The sequence below is a fragment of the Brachyhypopomus gauderio genome, unplaced genomic scaffold (assembly GCF_052324685.1).
Source record: "Brachyhypopomus gauderio isolate BG-103 unplaced genomic scaffold, BGAUD_0.2 sc369, whole genome shotgun sequence".
Lineage (NCBI taxonomy): Eukaryota > Metazoa > Chordata > Actinopteri > Gymnotiformes > Hypopomidae > Brachyhypopomus > Brachyhypopomus gauderio.
This window is the reverse complement of record NW_027507190.1, coordinates 35,001-52,570: the sequence shown is the minus strand read 5'-3', so window position 1 is coordinate 52,570 and position 17,570 is coordinate 35,001. Positions and strand designations below refer to the sequence as shown.

At 50.6% G+C, this 17,570-nt stretch overlaps 1 protein-coding gene across 1 annotated transcript in view; it reads right to left on the bottom strand.

Moving 5' to 3' along the window:
• Positions 1–17,570, bottom strand: part of LOC143505480 (voltage-dependent T-type calcium channel subunit alpha-1I-like) — a gene marked incomplete at its 3' end in the record, with an annotated part of 67,891 nt that overhangs the window by 20,478 nt on the left and 29,843 nt on the right. Inside the window, exons 5-10 of the mRNA XM_076996144.1 lie at positions 14,858–15,200; positions 13,995–14,087; positions 5,075–5,402; positions 4,144–4,553; positions 1,369–1,520; positions 927–1,112 (exon numbers count right to left, since the gene is read on the bottom strand). Of these exons, the coding sequence (XP_076852259.1) occupies positions 927–1,112; positions 1,369–1,520; positions 4,144–4,553; positions 5,075–5,402; positions 13,995–14,087; positions 14,858–15,200 (1,512 nt within the window). The remainder of the gene's footprint in view (positions 1–926; positions 1,113–1,368; positions 1,521–4,143; positions 4,554–5,074; positions 5,403–13,994; positions 14,088–14,857; positions 15,201–17,570) is intronic.

The following is a 17,570-nucleotide window of genomic DNA, read 5'->3' as shown; positions in this document are numbered from 1 at the left end:
TCTGACTGCATTAGATCAGACACACCACCATTTAACGCCGTGAACACCGGCCCCATGTGACCATTTAACACTGTTCAGTGTTTACACCGCCATGCTTTTGGCATCCAGACCCAGATCGTTTCAGATTGAGCCGGGCCGGTCCTGCTGAGGCATGCTGCTCACTCCTCTGCCCCACCCGAACCAGCCCGGCCCGGCCCGGCACGGCCCCCAAAGCGGACGCGTCACGTCCATCTGCTCGTCCCCCACCCCGCCCCGGGAGGCAGGGCCCGAGACAGCGGCTAACTGCACCCGCTTAAGGCTCATAAATCAGGGCTGTAAATTGGGCAGGGCGGGGGGAAGAGAGGCGGAGCCTGAAGGCATGGGGGAGGAGATGACGGATGGCCGGCAGCCGTTAACGCACTCAATCCGCCGTTAGCCTCCATCCGTCAGGGAGCGCTCATCGGGTGGGGGTGGGGTGGGTGATGCAACCGGGAGGGGGGGGGGGGGGCGGAGTGGACGACACCGGGGGGAACAGGGTCGGGGTGGGGGGAGGGGCTTCAGTGTTATTACACCGCCCACAATCCGTTCAAACAGCTTCCCGCATGCATCCTCAGGGGGCTGTCATAGTGGAGAGGGCTAATGGTGGTGTTCACATAGAGAGAGAGAGAGAGACACACACACACACACACACATACACACACACACACACACACATTCTCCCACCAGTTTCCTCCTTCCATACAGGACAAGGTTGCCATTGTCAGAAGAGGAATGAGGTGTATGGATGGTGGTTGATGGAGTGCACACAGTATGGAGGTTTACACACGAGCACCTTGAGAGAGAAATAAAGAATGATGATGATACACTGAGTGTATAGAACTGGATGCAACCCACACACACACACACACACACACAGCGCGCTCATGAGCCTGCGTACAGCTTCTAACCTGAAGATGAAGATGAAGAGCATGAGCAGCATACAGAAGGTGGCCACGTTGTCCATGGTCTTCATCAGCACCACCAGCTGTCTGCGCAGAGCGGGCATGAAACGCACCAGCTTGATGACCCTCAGTAACCGAAACGTCCTCAGCACGGACAGGCCGCCGTCCGACTGGCCTATGATCTCACACACACTGCACAGGGACGGGGAGCACAAGGCGCGAGCCACAGAGAGACAGAAAGGGAGGGAGCGCACGAGACACACACACACGGCGAGAAGCAGAGTGATTTAATTTTGCCAATTACATTTTCAAAGCAGTACAGCTACCTTGATTGCTAATTATTTGCAGAACGGGCCTTTTACATCCAACATCCAACAGCATCACTTTGCCACACTAGCAATGCACTCAGAACAGACATTAGATCCTCCTGCAAAGAGGCCCGGCCCACCTGATGATGACGATGATGCCGTCGAAGATGTTGTAGGGGTTCCGCAGGTACTCGAAGAAGCCGAAGGCCGTCAGCTTGAGGATCATCTCCAGGGTGAACATGCTGGTGAAGACGATGTTGCAGATCTCCAAGACGTTGGTCAGCTCCTCAGGCTGGTGAGAGAGAGAGACAGATTGAAGGAGGGAGAGGCAAGGAAAAACAGATAGAGAAGGAAAGAAAAGGAAGAGAAACATTATTGGAAAAAATGCTTCCAGCTTCAGTGCAGCTTTGTGGTCATTTGTACAGGCAGAACAGTGAGAGGTTATGGAAGCTGAGGCCCTAAGGAACATCTAGTCAACCTAAGGAACATCTAGTCAACCTAAGGAACATCTAGTCAACCTAAGGAACATCTAGTCAAAGGCGACTGCTGCAGTGGAGGAAGACCATGAAGGGTCAGCGTGCACTCATAAGCTGTCATTCTCCCAGATAGGATGTCTCCGAAAAGAACACATTAATTTAAATTAAATTAAACTCGCCCCACACTCCCAGCAGGCAACAGAGAGGACTAGAACCACTGTAGAAGCCATGTGGGTTTTAATAATGTAAATACATGTGTGAAAGAAATAATTAATTAATAAACAAATAAATAAATAAGAATTCTAAACAACAACAACCCCTTTCCTTGGCTAAGCCGCAAACATCAGGTTATTTATCCAGTTATTAATCTTCAGGCACATTATTCAGAAACTACACCAAATTACTCCGTGAACACAGTGAGCTCTGATTTCAGCTGTTTGACACTTTCTTAATCCATTTGCTTTTGTGTAAACTTTGCGATCATGAGATCTGGCGAAGCTCACCGTCCTCGTTAAAGAACCTGACCTGAGCTTGGGTTCCCTCCAGCAACGCGTGATCTTTGGCTTTTTGTTACGGAGATGAACTGGACTTCATCATTTGTTAATCCACTCCGGATAAAGGAGAGACCACATGGCTCCCTGTGACAACGACATCACCTGGGTGATCTGTTCGTCAGGGCCTGGTGGCGTCGGGCTGTCAAGCTTTCGGGTGGCGCTTTGTGTGAGTAGCACGGATGTCTGCAGTGCTGACCTGGTCAGTGGGAGTACGGTGCATGCGAGATGCAGATCAACTGTCTCTGACACCACAGCCCCCAGAAGCTTGTGATGAAAGCCCTGGGCCTGCATCTCAGTGTCAGCCTGCGTGTGTGTTTGTGCTGACTCTAACATATTAATATAGAACAGGAGAACACATGCATCTCTGAATTTCTCTCTCTCTCTCTCTCTCTTTCTCTCCCTTTCTCTTTCTCTCTTTCCTTTAACACCATCTGATCAGGAGACACGTCCATCTCTCTCTGATCAATCTGCCTCCATGCCTCCCCCCGTGTTTCAGTACCCCTGAACTCCCCCCGTGTTTCAGTACCCCTGAACTCCCCCTGTGTTTCAGCACCCCTGAACTCCCTCCGTGTTTCAGCACCCCTGAACTCCCTCCGTGTTTCAGCACCCCTGAACTCCCCCCGTGTTTCAGTACCCCTGAACTCCCCCCGTGTTTCGGTACCCCTGAACTCCCCCCGTGTTTCAGTACCCCTGAACTCCCCCCGTGTTTCAGTACCTCTGAACTCCCTCCATGTTTCAGCACCCCTGAACTCCCCCCGTATTTCAGCACCCCTGAACTCCCCCCGTGTTTCAGCACCGCTGAACTCCCCCCGTCCCCGCCTGCCTCTGTCTGCCTCTGCCCTCTCTCCTCCCCCCTTGACTTGTTTTCTATCCTCACCTGTTTGCATAAACGCACCTAAGTTGTTTCCGTGTCTGCTGCCTGTGATGAGGAGTGTTTGGGTCTAGCATATCAAATCTCTCTCACTGAGCAGTCAGCCATGCTCGCACCACCGCAGGCTGCTGCCCACGCTTTTGTAAATATTATGATCTTTTCAACATATTTTCAATATTTCTAGTCTGCATAATAATGAGGACTGTTTTTAGAGGGGCTATGAGTCACAAGAGAGATAGAACTAGGCATAGTGGTGTGTGTGTGTGTGTGTGTGTGTGGGTGTGAGTGTGTTTTATATTTGAATTATCTGTAATAGACTACATATTTAGAAGGCTGAAACTGCTGTGTAACAGAAACAAGACGCATCCTTTTCTGCATCACTCTCTCCCTCTCTCTCTCTTTTTCCCTCTGTCTCTCTTCCTCTCTCTCTCCCTCAATCTCTCTTTCCCTTCCTCTCTCTAGAGCACATGTAGGGGTGAGACGTTATTTTTAGACTCCACAGAGATGAGAGAGCAGGCATGCACTGCAGGCATAGAAGAAGTGAGGGGTGGATGAGACAGCAGAGAGAGAGAGAGAAAGAGGGAGGGACACAGAAAGCGAGAGACAGGCAGACAGAATGAGAGAGAGAATAAGAGACTGCAGAGAGTATGCAGTAGCACTGTGCTTTTAGTTCCCCAGGATCACCGCACCGTTCTCGTCTGACTCCACAACTGCTGTCGTTAGCTTGACGAGTTTATGAACTCGCCACTACTGGGGACAGCAGCTATTACAGTAATAACTAACACCAGGAAATAGTCAGGCAACAGGGACGTCTTCAAAGTCCCACTGTTCCAATCAGGAAGTGCCAAAATAATGCCAAGAGTGCCCCGAGACACCAAACTAAATTTATCAACTCAAATCAGACAGACCTTCCCAAACTGTGTCTGTGTGGTTCAGTTCCACAGCCTCTGCTGATATTGGCATTACTGACTGGTGTTCAGGTTAGGGTCATGGTTACACACCCGGAATATTTACCTGGTTGTGGTGTTCAATGCCCATGCTGATGGTGTTAATGAGAATGGCGATCATGATCCCTCTGTTGAAGTACTTGCTCTCCACAATACCCCAAAGTTTCACTCGCATTTCATCCCAAAGGTCCTTAGTGCTCCCCAAACAGGAGCGTTTTTTCGTTTTCTTGTCCCCGTCCTCTTCCAAGTCCTCATCCCCTTCGTCCTCTAAGTGGTTCTCCTCTCTATCAGTCTCCTCCAGGGTGCCGTCCTCATCCTCCCCATTGGCCGAGTTCACCCCGGATCTCGCACTCTCCCTGAGCGACAAGGAAGTGCACTGTGGGCAGTCTTCCGGGTTCGGGGTGACGGACAGGGAGACGGCGTTGTCCAGAGGCTGCGAGCCATGCTCCACTTTCCTCCTGTGTGGACACTGAGACACTGGGACAAGACCGGGGACACAGGCAACACAGAGTCTGATTATAAAAGTACGACATTTACATAAAATGATTTCGAAAAAGACCCGTGACTGCTCAGTGCAAATGGCATGGCAGCCCAGGTCTAGGCTAAGGACCCCTCTTGCTGAAGCTTTTGTGTGTCTTACCCAGATGCCTTGTGCACGTTATTGTTCTCTTATTGTCGAGTGCCGTTAATCTAACTCACTGCTTTTGTATTTGGAATTGTAATGTTTCCCCGTACATTTCGCAGCGGGACCTCTAGAGCAAACTTAGTCCCAGCCTCAGCAGGACTTTCTTACTTAGCAGACGCCACTGAGCTGAGGCGACAATGTGCAGTATTTGAACAGCGAAAGCATATATGAGGACACCAAACGATGCATCATCAGAGCTCATTAGTGAAAGCGACCAACCCCGATATTCCAGGTTGCTCACGACCTATCACAGCTCTCCTAACGGCTCCACCCCTTTCCGCTTGCCCCACCCCCCGCCGGCGACACTACTCACTTTGAGCCGAGCGGCGGCGATGGCGCTCCCTCCCGTGGCCTTCGGCCCCTCCCCTCCCCCGGCCCCGCCCCGCTCTCTGGGGCGGGGTCTTGCCGCGGAGCGTGTAGTAGAGGGCGGCTGAGCGGCGCCGGGCCTTGCGAAGCATGTGACACACCAGCTGGAAGAGCTCCTCGTAGCAGTCGCCCGGCTCGGCCATGGAGGCCAGCGTGCTGGAGGACAGACACGCCGCCCGCTGCTCCTGCATCAGCTGGTGCTCCCGCTGCTTGGTCTCGGAGAACTGCGTGGCGATGACCACCAGGCACAGGTTGATCATGAAGAAGGAGCCGATCTGGGGAGAGAAGGAGAGAACGTGTCAGCCGTTTCGTCGCGCAGAGAGAGAGAGAGAGAGAGAGAGAGAGGGAGGGAGAGAGAGAACGTTCGTGATGTTAAAATGTAGTGTGCGGCTACTGGAAGGTGACCGCTATATAGTCTGGAAGACAGTAGAGGAACGAAAAAGAAGTAAAGAGGTGATCCGTCATCGTTCTGTCATTATCTCTCTGGGACAACCTTTAATTAACTAAAGTGAAAAGTGATACAGTCTTATCTAGAAAGGACGGCTGGCCAATAATTAAAGATCTGAAGAAAAAAAAGTTCATCCCTGATCAGTGGAAATCAGCTGATGTGACTAATTCTCTGGCAGGACCACAGGGTGGCCCATAACGGAGAACCAGTGAGCGCCACACGAACACACTGGATCAGTAAAGAACTCAAGGGTAGGCGGAGGAGACGCAGGGTGCATTTGCGTTCGGTCTGCCACACTCTGTAAAGGGGAGATGATCCCTGCAGTGATGTGAAGGGCAATCGTCTGTGATCGTGGCCCGTCATACAGCCCTGGTGCCGGGTTCACGGCTGACCTGCTGGTGCGCGTACGGAGGTCTGTCGGGACGTGTTCATTTATGGGCTCTGCTGTCGTGGGAACAGCACAAGTGCAAAAATGAGGCAAAAGGCCATCGTGCAGGCAGGTGTGGCCGTGTCAGAAATGTTGATTGTTATCATCGAGACCACCAGGGGGCGCTAATCAGCTCCTCTCGCTTCCATTAAGAGCTGCGTGAGTAGCAGCAACACAGTGCAGTGACAATGTCGTCATGACAGCTAGCAGGCGGGAACCAAAAATTAAAAAATCACAGATCTCAGACTTGTCAGGGAAATAGAGAGTTGCCATTGCAAAGATTATGGCACTCAATATTTATACAAATGATTATTATTACTATAGTTCAAAATTAATATTTACAAAAATGTGACTAATTGTTTAAATTATATCATTTTCCATGTGCAATGCCATGCCAACTGTCTGACTCACAGTTAATAGTCACGACGGAATTGTTTTGCCTTTCAATAAATCAGTCGAATCATTTGTATTTAGTGATTTAGTTTGTTAATCATTTTTAGTGGGCCGATGTTCATGATTAAAATCCCATTGTGAGACTCTGGAGGCGTGTTGATGAGCTGCGTGCAGTGAGGAACACACGCGTGTTCCAGTCGTGGTGAGAGCAGATGTCAAACATCACACGCCCGGGTCCACCACTCCACCCGCTCCATACTGCTCTACCCGCTCCACACTGCTCCACCCGCTCCATACTGCTCTACCCGCTCCACACTGCTCCACCCTGTTCCACCCTGTTCCACCCTAATCCACCCGCCCCACCCTAATCCACCTGCTCCATCCTGCTCCACCCGCTCCACCGGCCGCTTCTAGATCCGTTCATCCGTCAAACGAATGAACGACAGCAAACGCGCACACGCCCTACAGAATGACTGAACTGTGTCGGCAGGCGGCTTTTAACAGCCCAGCACAGCCACGACGTCAAGAGTCGTGAGCTCAGGCCCAAGAGGTAGTGGGTACATTGGGAGAGGTAGTGAGAACACGGAGAGGTAGTGAGAACACAGGGAGAGGTAGTGGGAACACAGGGGGAGGTAGTGGGAACACAGGGAGAGGTAGTGGGAACACAGGGAGAGGTAGTGGGTACACTGGGAGAGGTAGTGGGAACACAGGGAGAGGTAGTGGGAACACAGGGGGAGGTAGTGGGAACACAGGGGGAGGTAGTGGGTACACAGGGGGAGGTAGTGGGAACACAGGGAGAAGTAGTGGGAACACAGGGAGAGGTAGTGGGAACACAGGGAGAAGTAGTGGGAACACAGGGAGAGGTAGTGGGAACACAGGGAGAAGTAGTGGGAACACAGGGAGAGGTAGTGGAAACACAGGGAGAGGTAGTGGGAACACAGGGAGAAGTAGTGGGAACACAGGGAGAAGTAGTGGGAACACAGGGAGAGATAGTGGGAACACAGGGAGAAGTAGTGGGAACACAGGGAGAGGTAGTGGGAACACAGGGAGAGGTAGTGGGAACACAGGGAGAGGTAGTGGGAACACAGGGAGAGGTAGTGGGAACACAGGGAGAAGTAGTGGGAACACAGGGAGAAGTAGTGGGAACACAGGGAGAGGTAGTGGGAACACAGGGAGAGGTAGTGGGAACACAGGGAGAGGTAGTGGGAACACAGAGAGAGCAGTGGGAACACAGGGAGAAGTAGTGGGAACACAGGGAGAGGTAGTGGGAACACAGGGAGAAGTAGTGAGAACACAGGGAGAGGTAGTGGGAACACAGGGAGAGGTAGTGGGAACACAGGGAGAGGTAGTGGGAACACAGGGAGAGGTAGTGAGAACACAGGGAGAGCAGTGGGAACACAGGGAGAAGTAGTGGGAACACAGGGAGAGGTAGTGGGAACACAGGGAGAAGTAGTGGGAACACAGGGAGAGGTAGTGGGAACACAGGGAGAGGTAGTGGGAACACAGGGAGAGCAGTGGGAACACAGGGAGAAGTAGTGGGAACACAGGGAGAGGTAGTGGGAACACAGGGAGAGGTAGTGAGAACACAGGGAGAGGTAGTGGGAACACAGGGAGAGGTAGTGGGTACACTGGGAGAGGTAGTGGGAACACAGGGAGAGGTAGTGGGAACACAGGGAGAGGTAGTGGGTACACTGGGAGAGGTAGTGGGTACACTGGGAGAGCAGTGGGAACACAGGGAGAGCAGTGGGAACACAGGGAGAGGTAGTGGAAACACAGGGAGAGGTAGCACAGGTGTGTGGGAGTTCTGCACAGCTGGTCATGTGATGGAGGTTCTCATCGTTCCTCCCATCAAACACATAGACTGCAGCGACTGCACTGGGAGAGAAAACTGATGATATATATAAAAAGTCTGTCTCCTTCTCTCCAGCTAAGGGGCAGTTTGGGGGTCTGTGAGTGGGTTTACCTGATTCAGTGCTGCAAAGATCAGTATGATGGATGTGTCAGCCCTGTGACATTATGAGGGGCCATTTTAAAGATGGAGCATGAAGCAGTCTCAGACTCATCACAGTAGTGTGCCTGTTCACATAACGCTCCACATTTATATCACTCTAAAGCAAGAGCTGTCAGCACGCTCGTACGCTCGCACACACGCTCACACACATGTTGGCACGCATGCACGCTCACAAGGGTATCCGGAATCCCAGGGCCACATTTAATGAAAACACACTGCAGCTAGGCTATGAGAAATGAGGATCAAAGTGAAGATGTCGGCAGGGAGGGAGGGAAGAGATGAGTGGCAACTGTGTGCAGCTGTGTGCCTCACCACAGTGGACCAGCCTGGCGTCCGACTCTCACATCTGCCCTGCTGGGAGTCCTACCCCAACATCTGTCCTGCTGGTTTGAGATTCCGACAGGCAGGACATTCTTCTCTTAATCAAGCCCAATCAGACCAATGTGACATTTTATTTAAGCAATCTCTCCCTCTCTCTCTCTTTCTCTCTTTCACACACACACACATACACACACACACACACACACACCTGGTCTACACCCACTACTTGTGGTCATTTTCAGAACTCCAGGGTGATCCAGAGAGCGCCTGACGGACACATACACGCATGGGCGCGCACACACACACACACACACAAGTACAGGAAGATGAAGATGGATGGAGAGGTTGAGAGTGAAGGACAGAGGAGAGAGATGAAAGGAGGGGTGACTTCAGCAGAGGCGAGATGGTCCAGACAGAGTCGTTCCTTTAAACATTAGTCTTATCTAATTAGACAATAAAGTACTCAGGGCAACCCCTGGGAGGTCCTCAACCCCCCCCCCCCCCCCCCCCCCCACCCACACCCACCCCCCACCAACGCTGCTGTCTGTGGCCGGAAAAATGGAACTGAACAGTTAAACCATATAGACGCAATTAAGCAGTTAATGTAGTGTAACAGCCACAGACTGCTTCAGTGTAGCCTTTGCTCTTGAATTACATTCTGATGGCGACTATTATCAGATAAATCCAGAGCTCTCACGCCGCTTTCATTGTTAAACTGACACCACTGCACTTGTAGACATATAACAGCGTAGCGCAGTCACGTTTTCCAGCAAAGCGAGTCAACTGCACAATAGGGCAAAAAAGAAAAGAAATTAAAATATAAAGAAATAAATCAAAACAGAGAGGTTCTCAGGCCAGCCGGGCTGAATGGACTCCAGTAAAAGCGTAGTGAATGTGTGAGACCCAGCAGGTCTCAGCACCGTGGTACTACACACTTTAGTCGGTTCCCTACAGGTAGCAGCGTCTGGCCGTGCGGTTGCCTGGTTACTGGGGCATCGCGGCAAACGGGGAGTAAATAAAATGTGCTGAGGAGAAAAAGAACACAGCCATACACACACTCATGTTTACGCAGTCTGACACAGAGTCGTGAATGTGTCAAAGAGATGTTTTTTCCCAGTTTTTCGAGGGCCTAAGCATAACCATAACTTGAACCTCCAAAACAAGAGTTTTCTGCCCTCCCTGAAAAAGAATTAGCTTTTGTAAAAAAAAATAAAATAAAAATCACCTGAGTCTGGATGAAATATTTAGCTCGTGCTGACAAGTTTAAGAAAACAAAGAAAAAAAAAGAGAGGAACTGCCCAAATTGTGCAGAGGAGGTGAAGACTGAGAACTTTCAAGGCTGCTGTTGTGAGCTGAGAAAGCGCCACTGTAGGCCGCACCTCAAACACACATGACCACGTCAAGAAGCACCAACGTCTGACATGGAGAGGGCCGGGACAGGTCACATGACAGTCTGGCAGGGTGTTTGTGTTGCCGTGGCAGGGTCACTACCGGCGAGCGTAGCGCCATCTGTGATGCTAGCAGGAATCTGACTCTGACAGGCCCTAATTAAAAAGTAACGCACTGACACAGTTGGCTTATGCAATATTACACACTAGTGTTCACACACCCACCCCTAGAACCCCTGTACCTGTTCACACTCACACCAGTGTTCACACACCCACCCCTAGAACCCCTGTACCTGTTCACACTCGCACCAGTGTTCACACACCCACCCCTAGAACCCCTGTACCTGTTCACACTCACACCAAAATGGCTTTGCTGCTGCAGGCTTCAATGACATCCAGCAACCTCTGTCTGACTTTCACACATGTACACACACACACACACACACACACACAATACTCCAGGCACTAGTGAGCTGAGCACTCTGAACTCTGGCACTCTGGTCAATCTGAACGCACTGTAAGCAACACCAGTTATAGTTATTTACCTGTGAAGGGGCATAAACACACACCACCCTTACTCTCTCTCTCTCTCTCTCTCTCTCTCTCTCTCTCTCTCTTTTCTCTTTCTTTCTCCCTCTGTATATCTCTATTCACTCAACTTGCTATAAATTCTGTTTTTAGTGTGCTATTGAATCTTCTCACAACGTTTCAATGGGCTGATCGATGGTCGCAGGTCTATATACTGTTAAACGAGTGGCTCAGCTAATATCCGCAATGATTACTACACCAATAGGAGGAGCATAACTCAGACCCAGATGGAGAGGTAAAAAAAGGATTCAATAATCCTTTTAATGGGGCTTTTTAACCCTGACTTTTACAGGTCATTTCCAAACTGTTATCTACCATATGTTAAACGTGATTATCTACTTGAGTTGTTTTAAAGATTTACCCATGAACGTACTGAATGTACTTTTATAAAAGTCCTTGCGATGCAGCTGTGTCTGTCCAAATTCAGATGCACATAATGTTATTTCTGAGTGTGTATATATGCAATACACACACACACACACACACACACACACACACACACACACACACACACACACAGACAGGTGGGTACAGACAGGTGGGTACAGACAGGGCTGGTACAGACAGGTGGGTACAGACAGGTGGGTACAGGCAGGTGGGTAAAAACAGGTGGGTACAGACAGGGCTGGTACAGGCAGGTGGGTACAGACAGGGCTGGTACAGACAGGTGGGTACAGACAGGTGGGTACAGGCAGGGCTGGTACAGGCAGGTGGGTACAGACAGGTGTGTACAGACAGGTGGGTACAGACAGGTGGGTACAGGCAGGGCTGGTACAGGCAGGTGGGTACAAACAGGTGGGTACAGACAGGTGGGTACAGACAGGGCTGGTACAGGCAGGTGGGTACAGACAGGTGGGTACAGACAGGTGGGTACAGACAGGGCTGGTACAGGCAGGTGGGTACAGACAGGTGGGTACAGGCAGGGCTGGTACAGGCAGGTGGGTACAAACAGGTGGGTACAGACAGGTGGGTACAGACAGGGCTGGTACAGGCAGGTGGGTACAGACAGGTGGGTACAGACAGGTGGGTACAGACAGGGCTGGTACAGGCAGGTGGGTACAGACAGGTGGGTACAGACAGGGGGTACAGACAGGGCTGGTACAGACAGGTGGGTACAGACAGGGCTGGTACAGGCAGGTGGGTACAGACAGGTGGGTACAGACAGGGCTGGTACAGGCAGGTGGGTACAGACAGGGCTGGTACAGACAGGTGGGTACAGACAGGTGGGTACAGGCAGGTGGGTACAGACAGGGCTGGTACAGGCAGGTGGGTACAAACAGGTGGGTACAGACAGGTGGGTACAGACAGGGCTGGTACAGGCAGGTGGGTACAGACAGGTGGGTACAGACAGGGCTGGTACAGGCAGGTGGGTACAGATAGGTGGGTACAGACAGGTGGGTACAGACAGGTGGGTACAGACAGGGCTGGTACAGACAGGTGGGTACAGGCAGGTGGGTACAGACAGGGTTGGTACAGGCAGGTGGGTACAGACAGGTGGGTACAGGCAGGTGGGTACAAACAGGTGGGTACAGACAGGTGGGTACAGACAGGGCTGGTACAGGCAGGTGGGTACAAACAGGTGGGTACAGACAGGTGGGTACAGGCAGGTGGGTACAGACAGGTGGGTACAGACAGGGCTGGTACAGACAGGTGGGTACAGGCAGGTGGGTACAGACAGGACTGGTACAGGCAGGTGGGTACAGACAGGTGAGTACAGACAGGTGGGTACAGACAGGGCTGGTACAGGCAGGTGGGTACAGACAGGTGGGTACAGACAGGGCTGGTACAGGCAGGTGGGTACAGACAGGGCTGGTACAGGCAGGTGGGTACAGACAGGTGGGTACAGACAGGGCTGGTACAGACAGGTGGGTACAGACAGGGCTGGTACAGGCAGGTGGGTACAGACAGGTGGGTACAGACAGGGCTGGTACAGGCAGGTGGGTACAGGCAGGGCTGGTACAGGCAGGTGGGTACAAACAGGTGGGTACAGACAGGGCTGGTACAGGCAGGTGGGTACAGACAGGTGGGTACAGACAGGTGGGTACAGACAGGGCTGGTACAGGCAGGTGGGTACAGACAGGTGGGTACAGACCGGGCTGGTACAGACAGGTGGGTACAGGCAGGTGGGTACAGACAGGGCTGGTACAGGCAGGTGGGTACAGACAGGGCTGGTACAGGCAGGTGGGTACAGCAGGGTGGGTACAGGCAGGTGGGTACAGACAGGGCTGGTACAGGCAGGTGGGTACAGACAGGGCTGGTACAGGCAGGGCTAATACAGGTAGGGCTGGTACAGGCCGGGCGGGTACAGGCGGGGCGGGTACAGGGACCAGGCCTGCAGATCTTGACAAGTACAGTCACCGCAGTTGCTAAAGGTAGAGGCTCCATTAACCAGGGCTGCAGCTGGACTGCTGAGGCTTTGTTGCTGTCTGTAGGGGCAGTCATGACCTGGTGGTTAGGGAACTGGTCTTGCGACCCAAGGGTCATGGGTTCGATCCCCAGACCTGAGGTCATGACCAGAGCCGGAGTGGCTAATCGGGAGATTCGGGAGGATTCCCGATGGGCCGGTTCATGTTCATCTCTAGTTTGGGCCGATTGGGAGGGAAAAATTATTTTGGGCCGGATTTGGGCATAAAACTCCCGGGCTGAAAAAGTGTCCCACTCCGGCCCTGGTCATGACTGAGGTGCCCCTGAGCAAGGCCCTTAACCCTCAATTGCTCACTTGTATAAAAATGAAATAAAAATGTAAGTCGCTCTGGATAAGGGCATCTGCCAAATGCCATAAATGTAAATGTAAATGTTGCGCTTGCTTTATCAGACAGAGATACCAAGAGGCGATTATTTTACTTGTTTGCTTTGCTGTGCACCATTTTTTCTTTGTGACATTACGTTAGATGAGTCTCTAAAGGTCTGGGAATACACTGAAGATGGGATATGAGCTGTGTCTGTGTGTCACCTCGGACATGAAGATCACCTCTGACACGATAGTGGTGTGAGCATCTTTCAACACCAACCTAATGTTATTTGGTGAGCCACAGGCCTACACACACACTTAAGGTACAGAGACACACACACACACACACACACACACACACACGTGTGCGCACACGAGAACAAGGGATGCACAGGGACAGAGAAGAAAGACCCAAGAGAGAAAATTGGAAAGGAGAGAAACAAGAACGCGGATTGACAATGACAGCAAGGGAAAGAAAGAAAGAAAGAAAGAAAGAAAGAAAGAAAGAAAGAAAGAAAGAAAGAAAGAAAAGAGAAGGAAAGAAAGAAATACCAACTTACGATGATGAGCAGGATGAAGTAGATGAAGTTGTAGAAGGAGTGGGCATCCATGACGTAGTACATGATCTCCACCCAGCCCTCCAGAGTGATGACCTGTACACACAACACCACCCAGCAGTGAGCCATCACACCAGACACAGTCACACCACAGCAGACAGCCATCACACCAGACACAGTCACACCCAGCAGAGAGACATCACACCAGACACAGTCACACCGCAGCAGAGAGACATCACACCAGACACAGTCACACCAGACACAGTCACACCGCAGCAGAGAGCCATCACAACAGACACAGTCACACCCAGCAGAGAGACATCACACCAGACACAGTCACACCCAGCAGACATCACACCAGACACAGTCACACCGCAGCAGAGAGCAATCACACCAGACACAGTCACACCGCAGCAGAGAGACATCACACCAGACACAGTCACACCGCAGCAGAGAGACATCACACCAGACACAGTCACACCGCAGCAGAGAGCCATCACACCAGACACAGTCACACCGCAGCAGAGAGCCATCACAGCAGACACAGTCACACCGCAGCAGAGAGACATCACACCAGACACAGTCACACCACAACGGGTCTGCCCAGCAGTGCAGTGGGCTAATAACAAGGTAACACTGGAAAGATCTCAGCTACATAAGTCATTTGTATTTAAACCAAGCACCTAATAGTAAAAAAAAAACCAAATTCAGACACATATGCTTAGCACAGATGGCCAAGGAAGATGAAAACACATTGAACTCATGAGAGAGGCCAGTACATCCGTGCTGATCGAACTGCAGGAGAGGTCGAACTAGCAGATATCTACACGCATGGCCCACAACCCCACCACACCGCCTCTCCGCACCTGGAAGATGACGATCCAGGCGTAGCCGATGTTGTCGAAGTTGATGGCCCCTTTGTGCGGGTTGCTGTGTCCGGTGAGGCAGCGGGTGTAGTACTGGTTCCAGTTGACGCAGAGCCCCATGGCGGAGGTGCTGCCGTTGACCAGGGGCTCGGCGCTCAGGCCGAGCGAGTGGCGGTGGAAGACGTCCTCCCGGTCCAGGCAGCACTCCTTACCCCCCTCCCTGCGTGCAGGCACGTCCGAGCAAGACATGATGCCGTTGTCCTGCGCCAGGGAGCAGATGAAGGGTTGCTCGTCCTCCTCCTCTGGTTGGTAGTAGGGAGCGGGGAGAGTGACGCCTGAGGGGCTGAGGGGGAGGGTGGAGGAGAGGCGTGATTCCTCCATCTATACCACCATCTACACCACCTATATACCTCTAAACATGTGTGCACACAGAGAGATGCAGTCTGGCACAGAGAAAGATCAGGATGGGCAAATGTGTGTACAAACGTGTGTGTGTGTGTGTGTGTGTGTGAGAGAGAGAGAGAGAGAGAGAGAGAGAGAGAGAGAGAGAGAGAGAGATGGTGTGATGCCCAGTTTGAACAAATTTAGGCAAAAGATAATGCTCCAATGCATATAGCAGTTGCATTTGAAAGCCCTGGTGGAGAGGAAAGGTAGTCAGACTAAAGTTCTAATGTCCCATGTTCTTTGTGTGCCTGTCTCTGTTTCCTGTGCTCCATTGATGTACACCATGTTATTGTGGTCCTAACACACTGCTGTATCCTGAGGAACACCAAGTGATTAGAAGGCAGGAAGAACAATTAATGCTGTACCACATGAAATCTCCACATAAAAACACGACAAGCTTTTTCCAGCCTCTCTCCTTGTGTGTGTGTGTGTGTGTGTGTGTGTGTGTGTGTGTGTGTGTGTAGCTTATGTCTCTGAAAAAGAAAAGATGGGGTTAAGCTTCAGAAAAAGTATTTTCAAAGAGATACTCCATCACACACACACACACACACACACACACACACACACACACACACACACGCACGCGCGCGCGCACACACACACCACAGCGACACTAACCATTTCATGTCTCTATTGTTGGGTGGTGTTCATGGATTATCTGAAAGCCACACACTCCCCAGGCTCTTGCTGTCGCTCTTTGCCTTTACAGCAGGCTCATCCCCACTCTGAGAACTCAGCATTTAGCAGCCAAAACCAATCAATAACAGCACTGACTGCTAGCTGATCAGACTTCACCAATCAATACCAGAACTGACTGCTAGCTGATCAGACTTCACTAATCAATACCAGCACTGACTGCTAGCTAGGCCTGCACAATAAGCATATTAGCTATACAGTCTTTCTGCAGTAACAGGTACATTGCTAACATGATCTATAAATAAACTGTATAAAGAAATAAATTCATTTAAATAAGACAATTCAAGTATAAAAATTTACATTTATTTTCTCCTGTCCCCCTTGAAATGTTTTCTTCCAAACTCAAAGTCAAGAAGATGCAGGAAATAAGGAGGAAGCAAACGTGATGTCCATCTAAAGAAAACACGAAACTGAACTTCAAAGTGCACTAACCAGAACAGAAGAAAGCCACCATAACATTCAGTAAGTGATAACACTCACCAAAACAAGCAAACAAAAATAAAAGACTTATGAACATTCTGAGGATCGCTAGCGGCTAGCTGGGCTTAAAGTGATTGGCCAAATGGTATCAATGCTTCATCTGATAGGTCAAATAAGGAAAAAATGTTTAATACACACATGCCAGGCACGAGAATTTTTATTCATCGTGTCTTTTGCATGCTGATATTGCAATGATGATGGAAATTCAACATATCAGTCTGCGCTAACTGCTAGCTGAAAAGACTGCACTAGCGGCCTTGTTCGTATGCATAAACCGCACTGCTCAAATTGGCTGGCTGATTAGTTAGCTGATCTATTAATCTATTAGAAGAGATGCATTGGAAAATGTTGAAGGAAATCAGTCTATTACCAGCATATCTCACCCTCACCCATGAACAAATAGCAGAATAATCATATGATATAAAAAGACAGATATTTCCCTGTAGGGATGCTAAACAAACTCTCAGATCTCCCTGATAAACGTCGGTCTTCATTTAAAAGCAAGCAATCCAATAAGAGGGAGCGATGGCGGAGACTGTTTACTCTGAAAAATAAAGAGGAGCCATACAAGACAGACGGGGGTGGGTTGAGCAAACGAGGAGAAAAGCACCTGTCCGGTAGGAGCGGGAGGGTGAGCCATGGGAGACAGAAAGGAGCAAAAGCGTTCAGGCTATTTGTTATCACCCTGTGTCATTAGAAGCTTTTAGGTATGCATCCATTACTGTACAAGTTAGGTGTCCATTGAGTAGAGGTGTAGAACGTGTGTCTCTAATTAGGTGTCCAGTGAGTAGAGGTATAGAACGTGTGTCTCTAATTAGGTGTCCAGTGAGTAGAGCTGTAGAACTGTGACACTAATTAGGTGTCCATTGAGTAGAGGTGTAGAACGTGTGTCTCTAATTAGGTGTCCAGTGAGTAGAGGTATAGAACGTGTGTCTCTAATTAGGCGTCCAGTGAGTAGAGGTGTAGAACTTGTGTCTCTAATTAGGTGTCCAGTGAGTAGAGGTGTAGAACGTGTGTCACTAATTAGGTGTCCAGTGAGTAGAGGTATAGAACGTGTGTCTCTAATTAGGTGTCCATTGAGTAGAGGTATAGA